At 34.2% G+C, this 12,828-nt stretch overlaps 1 protein-coding gene across 1 annotated transcript in view; it reads right to left on the reverse strand.

Annotated features, from left to right (window-relative positions):
• Window positions 1-9,629: 9,629 nt before the first annotated feature.
• Window positions 9,630-12,828, reverse strand: part of SNTG2 (syntrophin gamma 2) — a 126,919-nt gene continuing 123,720 nt past the window's right edge. The window contains exon 17 of the mRNA XM_026037069.1: window positions 9,630-9,929. Coding sequence (XP_025892854.1) covers window positions 9,798-9,929 — 132 coding nt within the window. The 3' untranslated portion in view covers window positions 9,630-9,797. The remainder of the gene's footprint in view (window positions 9,930-12,828) is intronic.

Consider the following 12,828-nt stretch of genomic DNA (forward strand, 5'->3'; position numbering starts at 1 on the left):
AGTATACTGGTTTCACTGGTCCAGAGAAACTAATAGACATGCATAAAAAGTCCTAATCCAAACAACAGAGTGACATTTGAACAAAAAATAATTAGGACTGAATATGAAACAATCAGACTATCCATGACTTCTAATAGCCCAGTCAGAAGTGTTCAGTACATCATGTCATCCTGTCAAGACCATTTATTAAATACTGCAAAGATAATTATTAACTTTGGTGAGGATCTTTATCTGTGTACTTGTTACTTCTCATCTTTCTTATAATTCTTCCTAATTATTTGATACTGATCACTCCTGATTATGTAACTGGATCATACACCAATATGGTAGTTCTTATGCTTATGGTAGCTCTTATGCTCTTATTACCCAAATTATACATATATATTATAAAATAACGAAACAACATGTTTGATACTGAGATGTTCTCTCTTTTTAATACTACAAAAAGTTCCTAGTATTTACAGTATTTAATGAAAACATCCATTCATGTGGTTTGAATTAAATTTGGAGTTCAAACTAATTAAAGGACATCTGCACACATTTCTGTGTAACTTCTGGAGTTTGAGATGGCAAAGAACAGTGAACACATATCTATTCAAATACTTGTGTTTCTTTCATAGTTTTGAATTCCTAACATTTGAATTTGCAGGTGATACTTTCATGCTGCAGTGACATAATTATTCCTATTTATCTTTGGAAAATGATGAGTTTACTTAAAGATGCCTTTTTTGTTATTAAAAAAAGGAATGAAAAAATGAAGAGCAGGATAGACAGAATCATTAAAATATTCCAGGTCTTATTTTGTAATGTTGTAGTCATTGTAGAGGGCAATTTTTTTTTTTTTTTCAGTTAGCTTTTGCAAAAAAGGAATGACTGTGTAACTATAAAATAAAAAGGACTTTTTTTTTGAAAGAATTGTGACAAATGAACACATCATACAATATTTTCAAAAAAATGTGCATAAAAGATGTGACATGATAGGATATACCAAAGTATAGCACACACAAACACGCAGAGACAAAACTGAAKCAATTATTCAATTATTCAAATAGGGAAAAGTGGAACCCAACAATACTGAATAAAGAGTTTAACATACACTTTCAGTCAGCATACTTCTACATCAAAGTTGGGAAGGTTTGTACAGCTGTGGAAGGCAGATAAAAATCTTGTTAAAAAGAATAAGGAAAATAACATTAATATCTTGTCTATTTAAAAAAAAAATAGCTGTGGACTGCTTCCCCACTAGTGCAATGCTTCCTCCAAAGGCAAGGAAGCTTAACAGTTATGAGAGCCAAGAACCATTTCATGATGGATGAAAAAACTATTCAGACAGAGAAAGAAAAACAAAGCTTGAATGCCTCTTAGCTAGATTAAGAAAAATCCTAAGAGAGTATGCCATATAAATGGWTTTAGTACTAAGAAAAAGCCATCTATTGTTGGTAGAATATATATTAATTAGCATGGGTAAATACATTTTACACTGTTGTGCTTAGCAGAGTACCAAACAAGAAGAGAGTATACTGCAAGATTTTTCAATAAGAATATCCATACAAGGAAAAGTTCTTAATGATTAAAGCAGAATGGTGTAGTTTACTACAGTGTCTCATATGAATATTCAAAAACTATACTTTATGGGGTAATTTACAATTGCAGACCTTTCCATAAAGTATATAAAACAATGTTCGGGAAAAATACAAAGGAAATGCATAAATAAATAAATATAAACTGAAGGAACAAAAGTGCAATAACATAAAACATCAGAAGCACTGGACTTGGACTTTATAAAAATTATTTCCTTGTGATGAAAAAGATTGTACTGCAAGAAAAGAATATTTAAGAGTGCTTTGAGATCTTAGTAAAACTCTATAAAGTGCAAAACAAAGCAACATGCAAAAATATATCAGTTACACAATATGTCACTATAGCACATCAAATGCACAATAAATTCAAGGAGCTTAACAGCAGGCCTGGGAAGAAGTGAATTTTTTATAAGTTAAAATGATCATGTTCTCACAATTTGGCTTTATTGTAAAATGAAATGTTCATTAGAAGACTGCATTTTTACAGTACGAAGGAGGAGTTAACAGTTCAAACTCCGTGTTTTGATACAAAGTAATGTGGAGGACAAATGAATTACAACTTTGATTATGGGTCTGTTTCCTTTTCCATTCATCCTAATATCAATATTCCAGTGGTGTGGAGAAATATATCAATAATAATGATGAAAAAAAAAATCATTGGCTGCAATAAAGACTTGCAGCCTAGAAGTATCCTTGACTTTCAGTTCTCCAGCTGTTTTAGCATTACCAGGTTTCATATTTCTTCTCCCCATGTGCATTTTGCAACAAGAATTCTAAGAAAGCACTAGCATGCTCTAAATACCAGCACATAATATGTGCTAGTAAGTACTGGGGGCTTTCAGGGTAACCACTATTTTCTTCGTAACAAGCAAACACGAAAAAATGCTATCTTTACTCAAAATTTGTTCTTGGTAGTACTGAATATAGCTAGAGTGATAAGCAAATGTGAATCATAGCACACATTTAATATGTTTTTCCTTTCCCTTTTTTAGCCATCTCTAAAAAAAATCAGACTAAACACATGGGTTCAGTAAAGTATTTCGATTTTTAAATGCAGAGAAAATGTTATCCCTAAAGCTAATTAAATATTCATAGTAAATCAGCTGGAGAATATTTGTCCAGCTTCTGTGCAAAAAGAAAACAGTGAGCTGATTATGTACTCTGCTTATGAATGTTTTAGGGTATACTAAAGGGCAGTAATTTAGCTCAGTTCTGAATGTTAATTGAACAAAATGCTTAAAGACACAATAAAATGTCTTTAATATTTATTTTATGAGTAGCTTCATGTTCCAAATGTCGATGTATCCTCTGGGATATAGAACTGGTCTACAAATTAGTGCCATTTCTACTGCCTCTTTCTAGAAATACTTTCTGCTAAGCATCAGCTAGTAACTGATAGCTTGAAACACAGGCTGATGCCTTTTTTTTTTTCTCTCTTCTGCAATTTTAAGGAAATGAAATACTGATTTACACCCCATTGGCTTCAGGATTTATCTTATTCCTTTAATCCTCCAACTTTGCTCATGACTGCCAGTTTTTGTTGTATTAGTATGCAAATCTGACACTAATGCTATCTATAGGAAATTGAAGTTCATGTTGATGCATAAAAGCTATGTCATACTCCAGGAAAATCTGGGCTCTTGGTCAGTCAATGGAGAAAAAAAGCCTGTCTTTGCAGCAAGCAATTCAGTCCATTTGTCTTAGCCATCTGTATACTAGGATTAAATAAAACACTCTGAAAATGCTAGTCTCTTTCATATGATTGCAGAGGTGAGACTAGTTGCCTAACACAGACTAGACACCTAATTTCTAAATGAATCCATCAAGTATCAAATATATTTCTATCAGTTTTTCTATCAAAAATGAAGATTTAGAGTCATGAAATGAACTAGACCTTGAAATATAACAGAAATAATGTTGTTCCAAGAACAATTTGTAGTATTTGGAAAGAAAAATAAAGTCCATCTTACCTTTAATTTTCTTTCCCTGTTTGGTTGTCTGACAGTCCTATACTTCAATGACTATTCAGTCATGACAAATTAAGGGTGCATTCTAAGAGGGAAGAATGAAGTGCTCTCACAGCTGTAACAGTACTAAAAATGATGCTATATATATGAGAATTACCTTTTTGACTAAAAATTCTTATAAATCTGCTTCATAGTTAAAAAAAAAAAAAAAAGAAAAAAATCCCGGTAAAAAAATAATAAAAACATCAGGTTAACAGGATTCCTTCCTATCCTACTCAAGTGCCGTAGAAGTTTTTGACTCTCAGAAATCTGGGCCTTTGGGGCCAGAAAGAGCAATGCTTTCACAGACATTATTACTGTAGTGTTACAAAAGAGCAAAAAGCTACTGTCTTGTCTTCTGAGGCTCCTGTGAAGGTGAGATCTACTGTCACTTTCAGTTCTCCAAGCAGTGCGGATTTACACCATGTTTCTTCACTGAAAAGGATGACTGTGATATACTGTGCGAGTTATAATCCACCTAAAGAGAAGACTAGAGGTATCTGCTTAACAGCACTATGGTACTATGCCAGCCTTTCCAAATAAAAAACAACTTTCAGTCAGAATAGTTTGATTTTGATTTCTTACTGAGAAGTCAGCAGATTTTCTGTAGGAATAAATCCTCTTACAGACAATGTTAGCAGCTGTGCACCAATGGAGTATTAGAAAAGAAAGCCCTTTTTTTCCCCTTCTGGATTATTTCAAATTGTATTATTTTCTGTAATTTTTCTGTTTAAGTATCATTTTAAGTCACTGGGAGTCCGTTCATCAACAGCAATGGATTTTGGATGACGTCCCTGGAACTTAGTAATTTCAAATATAATGAAAAGATTTTTCTTGTGGAGTTTTTCTAGTTGAACCAGATTAAGATATATCTTCAATTTCATCTTGCATGCTACACAAATCCTCTTCATACTTTTTAATAAATTTACTACAAGGTCTTACTTTATAGAAGATAACCTATTCTCTACATGCTTCAGCATGGAAGAAACAAAATATTTTTGAAGAATGTGTTAAAAAAATAGATATATGATTATATGATACATTTTGCATGATTTTCTTTGAAATAACTTTCCTCTTATCAGCCATGACACAATGAGTAGCAATTTGAATAGACCTACGCTAAAAGCATGGCTCTGTGCAGTGGTAAGAGGGATACATTTAGTTTGGATGACTATAGGGGCACTGCTGCCGCACCATCCTCTGCCCCAACAGGGAAGCATGAAAGAGAGACATCCTGCACAAAGGTCCATCCTCTCTGTCCTCAGCAGAATATTGGAGCACATAGCTGACTACCTCAAACCAAAATTAACCACAGGAGTTCAAGTTGACACAGAAAATACCTACTTTTATCTGCTGCTTTAACACGTTGACATGTCTTTTGTGTCCAGGTAACTCAGGGCTGCTCTCACTGAAGGGAATGTTGTGGTGATGGCTGTTCAAGCAGATCTCTGCATGCAGGTTTACTTCTCCCCTCCTGCAGAGAGAGGGATTCTCTCTCCTTAACATCATAATGGTAAGTGCTGAAAAGTTTTAACATGCTTACAGCACCAAAAAATAGGTTGCCATTACACACATTCCACTTTGAACACTGACATGGAGAAGATATTCAGGTAGAGGTGGGGTGTAACAAAATCCTGACAGTAAATGAATGTACAGAAATATGTTTAAAAAGGAATTCAGGCATTTCTAAATACTGTTTATAAAAGATCAGACTACACATTAAAAAAGGCTTTCCTCGTGTGAGAGAATTGCTCGAGAAGAGGGGAGACTTGGAGAAAGACGAGTCTGACAGAAGTTCTGGCATTGCAGACCTTGTTTGACGTGAGAGACAGTTACCAATTCCAGGATGGTTGGCATCTGTGGAATACACTTCTCCTTAGGCAACACAATCTGCCTTCCTAGCCCATACTAATAAGAGCGAATGGTGGAGCAGAGTGAAGACATCGCAGCTGAACTCCTTTGCACGTCCTACAGAGGTGGCAGCCTGGTGATGCCGCAGAGCTGATGGGCCAAGGATGGTAGCAGATCAGTTCCTTCTGCTAAAATTTGCTCATGCTTCTTCTCCTTCTGATCCCATTGTAATACCAATACACAATCACTCCTCACTGAGCACGCTCTCTAGATTAATAGCTAAAGTAAATATGACTAGARTCGCTCAAGCTCCATGTGAATGTAAAAGAAAATATATAAAAGGCAAACTAAGTGGGGGTAAGAATTAGGAAGAAAGAAACAAGGAAGTGGAGAGAGGGAGGAGTCCATCGCAACTTCTGGACCAGCCAACAGGTTGAACCCTTCTCCCCCTACTTCAGGTCAGGACCACCAAAGAGACTCCTCAAGATTGAGAGCCCTCTCTCATCTTCTGTGTGAGTGATGATTGTGCATTTGTACATTAGGCACTAGCTGAGGACCCCACACTGTAGAGAACTTCTTATACTGACATCCGAAACCTGTTTTCTAAATGTTGCATTTGAATAAATTGTGCTATTCGTGAACTCGACCACTTGTCTTGAAGGTGATCGGACTTACTGTCAGCAGACTGTGGGTGAATCCCATACTGCCAGAATCGAGTTRATAGTTGATCACACTATTGGGGAACTCGATTCGCTCCTAGGAAGGCGATAGGATCCACTGTTGACAGACTGTGGGTGAATCTGATACTGCCAGTCCAACCTATAGCTGGCACAGTATTCGTCATCCCTATTAAGAGATAAGTCCAGCTGCCTCCAGTCCCTCTGACCTTTGAGGATCGGCTGGAACGCAAGGGGATTCATGTCTTACCAGATTTGCCTCTCCCTCTTCTCCAATCAAACAGCAACACCTTGTCTGAAGTTATAACTTAATCTAGCCCAGATATAAAAAATGATTTTAGATTTAGGATTGTAAAGTTTGGCAGAGTTTAGCACTTCCAAAAAAAAAAAAAAAAATCTTGTTTATGCCTTAGGCCTACTGGCACAAGAGTACAAATTGCTTAGAAAGTATTACTCTTTTTTTCTTTTGGAAAAAAATATGAAAAAATATGTCAGATTGACAGAATTTGAGCTTTGGATGGATCAGCACAGCTTCAATATTAGAATTCTGTGTTTTATGATTATAAGCAAAATATTCAATACAGGTGATATATAATGGCTGAAGTAATAATCTGAAACTCTGTTTAAATTCATAAACTAAAATTGTCAGGGTCTGTTTTCTATCCCTGATGCCATCTGGCATGGTTTGGCCATATCTATTTTATTAAACTCTCTTACGTTTTAAATGGTGTAGCACAAACAAAACCTGTGCTCAGGCATTTTTCTGCAAATTCTGATTAGCACAGACCACAGAATGCCAGAAATTGCTTTAATAAATAAACGGCATGATTCAAAGCCAGTGCCCAAGCCTAAATCATAGTACTGCTTAGTTTAAAGTCACTGATGGGTTTGCTGTTATTTAAACTGTTGGAAAAATCATTTGCCCAAAGTCATTTTTGCAAGTGTAATTACTTTATTTTAGTTTAAATTAAAGATATAAGCATAATCTTTAAAATAAAGATATAAGATTCCTACTGTTGGGTGTTTTCAATGTTTAAATTGTTCCTTCATTAAAAATATATGTGGAAAATTGTTTCTAACAATTAACAAATTCAAAGTGGGAATTTATAAGAGCTTAAAGGATATTCCATATACTGTATTATTTTCTTATGGAGACTGATTTACACAAATTAGAAGAAAACTATTGTTTTCCAAAAAAGGAAGAGAACTCAGCTCACCAAAAGGCTCTAATAGAATTTAGTGATTCCATGAAAAATATCCAGTTGCTTTTGTAAAAATATCCTTTGATTTATTCTCTTTGAGCATTCACAAAACTGTTCTAAGAGAAACAATAAAATGGGTTATGAGTAGGAGAATGAGAAGTCCTCAGTAGAACTACCAATACATTTTCGTGTAACTATAACAGACTGAGAAAATTTAAAAAGAGAAACTGAGAAATGATGTGCAAGAAAATGCATGTACTATCAAATGGAATCAGCATGTTCCAAGGAAAAGGCAAGGGTGTGCACCAGAAGGAATTGTAAAAATAAAGCACTAGAGATATCTTTATAGTTACATGAAAATTAAGAATTTTTGTTTGCCAGAGATTTCCTTTTTATGGTCCCCTAAATTATGGTCCCCTATGGTCTATTAAAATTTAGAGTAGTCTTAATCATAACTTTTATATGCAATTAACTTTTCTTTTTCTCTTGTTTCATTCGATTTGCATGCATTTTCTTCATTTTTAATAATCTTCATTCTGAAGAACTTTTCTGAATTTCTTCTGAATGAAGAAAGTTCTGAATTGCAGAACTTTTCTATAGTAATGAAAGATAATTTAGTAAGGTAAGCTCACTTTCTGTTAAGGTTTTATTCACAGTATTTAGAAAGATCCATTATGCTTTTAGCACACAGTATTTAAAACACTAGATCTAGAGGCCAGAGTATGTAGACTTAGTTCAGCACTAACTGGTACAATTTTCCACTCCCTTTTATTAATTTCATGTTAGTATGTAACTTCATATAGGAGTTTACACCAGTGTAATGAAGGAGGAGAAATTCCATCACTTTTCTACCAATCGTATCTCTGTTATCTTTTATAGTTCATGCTAATAATTGAAAATTGATGGTAAGAAAGCTATTCTCGTTTTATTGCTATAATTTATGAATCTTAAAAACTCAATAAATACAAAAAGCAGAAATATGTTTGAGATACTTTGCATAAAATATTCTGCAACATAATGCTGTATTTTTGAAAAAAATGAGGTGATAGTTGCTTAAAAATACACAAATATATAAAAGTAATTTAATGTTTATCACTTTTTCTGAATACAATTTTAATAAGGGCTCCTCACCCAAGGGCTTTTAAAGCCCTTCTTTCCTTAACAAAGAGTCAATTTAGGCTTTTGCTTTTGGACAGTTCATTTGATTCCTAGAAACTGGAAAGTTCATGAGTGGAATCCACATACACTATGATGAAATAGCCATATACACTACTGTATGCTTTCTTGGTTGTTGCCTCAAAGTTACGCTAGTGAATAAGTGTGACTTTTATCACAGAAACCTGGAACATTTGATATTAGGGGGATGATAGGGGGCTACCCAGCAAAAATAAAATGCCTTTCTTCTAATAATTTTTCAAAAGGAAACATTATCCGTGCATATAAGCAAGCAATTTCAGAAAGGAGTATTAGCATTTCATTAGAAAGGAAAAATCTCACTTACCGTGTTTATAAGCACACTGAGTCAAGATAAGAGTTATAGGAACAAAATGGTAGATGGGTGGGACAGCGAAATCTTTATGTCTATCTGTGTTTATGACCAGAGCACTATCTCTAAACAAAACAGTTATTAAAGAAGCTGTTCACAATCACCCATAGAGTTGTTATAGAGGATGATGTCTATTCAGTCTATGAATGAATGAATGAATGATTTGTGAAAGTTGTATCAATAAAAATTGATGTCAAGATTTCAAAAAGAGAATGCCTACTATTAGGGTCCTTAGGTTGTGATCTTACACACGGCCCAAAGCCTTTCAGCTGATCTAACAAGCTGGTCTGACATTTTATGACACAATTAACAATATCTTGTGTATCTTGTGCATATTTGGTATTACTTCATATGATTAGAGTCAAGCATGTGCTTAAGTGCTTTCCTCAATCAGAAATAGAGTACTTCATGCTTTGCCAGAGCTAATTCTCTGGCCTTAAAAAAAAAAAAAAAAAAAAAGGACAAAGGAACAATTTTTTTCAAATGCAATAAAACAAGATAGGTACAATTCCATTGTAGTTTTCGTCAAAAAAATAGCTCTTCTCCACAATATGCTGTAGAAGTTTTCTGTCTCCAAATTTTCGAAGTGGACTGAAACCTCAAATTTTGGTCACAAACTTTGCAAATGCAGGTTTATATTTCTATGCAGCATATGGAGTATATATGACCATGAGAACAGAAATTGAAATGACACCACAAATATTATCCAATAAATATTTGCTCTGAGCTTTAGATTAATGCAAAAGACAACAAACTGATTCAGTTTGTTAACTCATCAGATTAAAAAGCGSTGAACAGTGTGAAGAACGTTAGCATTACAGATAACACAACTATAGGCTTTTTATAAAATCACAAAGTTGCAATATTGTGCATGAAATAGCTACTTTCTTTAAGAAAATAATTTATTTTTCATAATCACAACAAATAATCTGATTTCAGTTACTGTACATATATTTCCTTGCAATACTCTGGCTGTCCATAAAGACTGGATCCACAGATGCCACTTTTGCTGCTATAAAGGAGTGAATACAGTGTAAAACTGCTGTCAGATCCTGAAATTCAAGTTCCTGAAAGAGGAGGAAAGAGAAAGAAAAAAAAGAGAGAAAAATAAAAAGTAATCATATTCAGGGTTACATATTCTATATAAACACAGAAAAGACTGATCAGCAAATAATAATGGAATTTAAATGAAAATATGATTCTTTAAAGGAAAGTGCAAAATTAAAAAGTGTTATTTTTAAAAGACATATAATCTTACCTCTTTCAATAGAATGAATATGTCACTTTAGTTTTCATTCTTTGTGCTGCCTTATTGTTGGACAATGAAAAGAGATTCAACTTGCAAGAGTAAACATTCAACATATTTTAAAATATTTGAACGAGCAGGGATAGTTGAGCCATGTGTGGTGCCAGGACACAATCTGGAGGGGTTTAGGGGGATGCCTTTAGGAGGACACCTATTTTGGCCAGCCCTTGGGAGTCAGAGAATCAAACTGGTAGAACAGATGCACGACAGAAACTGAGGTAAAGTCACACTATGGTCAATGTACAAAAATAAAGGCTGGATATGTAATTGATATGCCAGACACTCTCAAATAGGTTTTGAATTTTCTTGACTTATGTAACTTGCATTTAATTACTTGTGCACAAATTACAGAATTCTTATTTCCCAACTTACCCAACCAGAAATGGCGTGACTTTCTGGCAGAAATACAGCAAATACAGAGTGAAAATGTGTTTATTGTACATTATGTTATTATATGTGAGATCTGCATTGRTAAGTATGTTACATGGATATATGGGGGTGCTTTTTGTTTGAAGAGTTTTGGTTTCATCAGGAAATTTAGTTAAAGGCATAGATTACATAGGAGTTTATCATGCACACTCTATATGCTTTCTTTTAAGAAGAAACAAAAGAACTGGACCTTYGTTTTTCCTATCAGAATATTTTATAATCATCTTTCAAACAAATAATTTTAGAGGTATAAAGTTGCCCCAAATGATATGTCTGGGATTCAAGGTTAGTATTCAGGAAAAGCTAATAATCACATTAATTTGGTATCAAAGGCTATAGATTTACTTGGCAGAAGTAGCTTTGTTACTAATAATGAATATCTTTAACTGTTAACTATTTATGTCATTTCATTATGTCATACTTAAGATGCCCAGGTCATACTCAAGGAATCAGTAATTGAAATTACTGGAAAAATTCAGGAGGAGGAGAGTTACTCAGTCATGAGTAATGAYCTCGGGATCAGGCCAAGCTTACTAAGACACACTTTTGGGAAATGAAGATATCGTTCCACGTCAAATTTGGTCATAAAAAGTATAATGCATTTATATGGCACCTTTTATCTTTCAGGGACCCAGAAATCCATAGTTACCACAGATATTTTTAAATTGGAGCAGGATGATAGAGGTCATCTTTATGTACTATAACCTACAACTTTTTAAACTACCACAAGTAAACTGAAATTCTGCTTTTCATCTTGTCCAGATTTATGGTGTTCACCAAAAGAAGTTTGGCATTTTAGAGATTTATTTTCCCATCATGGGATTTTTTTTTCCCAATATCTATTACTGTCATATTTCCAACTCTCTTTTGATTAAGCACTCCTAGAGATAAATAGCTTTTTGTTTCTTTCCAACAGCTTTATTTTATTGACTTTTTTCTTTGAGATGCTTAGCTTGATTCCCTCAGAAGCTAAAATAATGAGACAGATGTCCTTGTAAACATATTGATACTTGAACATACTGCGCAGTAAACAGCAGCCCTTTTTTTATGCTATGGTGACAGATAACTGTATTATTTTTAATAAGTATTTTACATATCTCTGTTGTATGGTAGATTTTTACTGTCTCCTCTTTGATGACAGCAAAGTATTATCAAAATGCTGGATATACACCCCCAAGGAAGGTACACAGCAACTATCTGAGGTGTTGATACACAATAAATAATACTGTGATTTCATTACTGGAAATCAACTTGTGAATAAGATTGGCAAGCCAGGATAACTTTGTTCAAGGAAAATCTGCAAATTAGATTAGCCAKGTTTCTTTGCTTCTGCTTGGCAGAATCCCCAGGGTAAACTAAATATACTTTGTATTGAAAAAGCTGTACCTGGCTCAGTAGAAATCAAAAAGCTATTTAGATTTGTTAAAAAGGCACAGTTGATAAACAGTGATGCTGGACACAATATTTCAATTTAAATATAGGGCAAATTGCTTGAATTCTCCCTTAGACAAGTGCTCATCAGAGTTTTCACATGAAATAAGAGCTCAGAAAGAATAAAAAGAACTGACCAGGAATTATAAATGATTTTAAAAAATCCTGTTCAATCTTTCTTCATTAAAACTATCACAAATACAGGAGATCACTAMTGATTTTTGTGTACTAGGCTGTAAATAGGAGAACGAAAGTTGTGGATACTTATTCTGCTGCGCATATTGCAGAAAAAAAACAATGTTTGCCATTTTGAGAAATAGTCAGGACTCCTGATGGAGTTATGAAAAGAAAAGTAGAAAGTGTCTGATCAGGCACAAGTGGAAAATAAAGTAAAAATGGGGGGAGAAGGGGAATGTAACTTATCAGACTTAGCATTTGAGGGCTCTACTTCATGCTGAAGATGAGACTCTACTGATTTTTTCAATCTATTGAGCACAGGTTCTTTACAACCTCAGGCACATGTAGTTTATTGTCTCAGTGATTTTATTTCCCACTATGCACATTTTTTATCCTCAGACAAATGTAGTTTCTCATTATTGTCTACTTTCTCCAACATAAGGTGGCAGTAAACAATATTACTATGCAGTAAGAGCGATAGAATGGTATTCAGCAGGTTCCCAAGATATGCTCTTCCCGAAGTGTAACAGGCATCACAAGTGCCTTTATCTTCTGTGAGACATCCAGGAAAGCTAGAGGGAAAGGCCTGCTCAGATATTGTAGCCTGGGGACAGAGAAAGTTT

This window comes from Nothoprocta perdicaria, unplaced genomic scaffold, assembly GCF_003342845.1.
Source record: "Nothoprocta perdicaria isolate Ctin4 unplaced genomic scaffold, notPer1 scaffold_19, whole genome shotgun sequence".
Taxonomy (NCBI): Eukaryota; Metazoa; Chordata; class Aves; order Tinamiformes; family Tinamidae; genus Nothoprocta; species Nothoprocta perdicaria.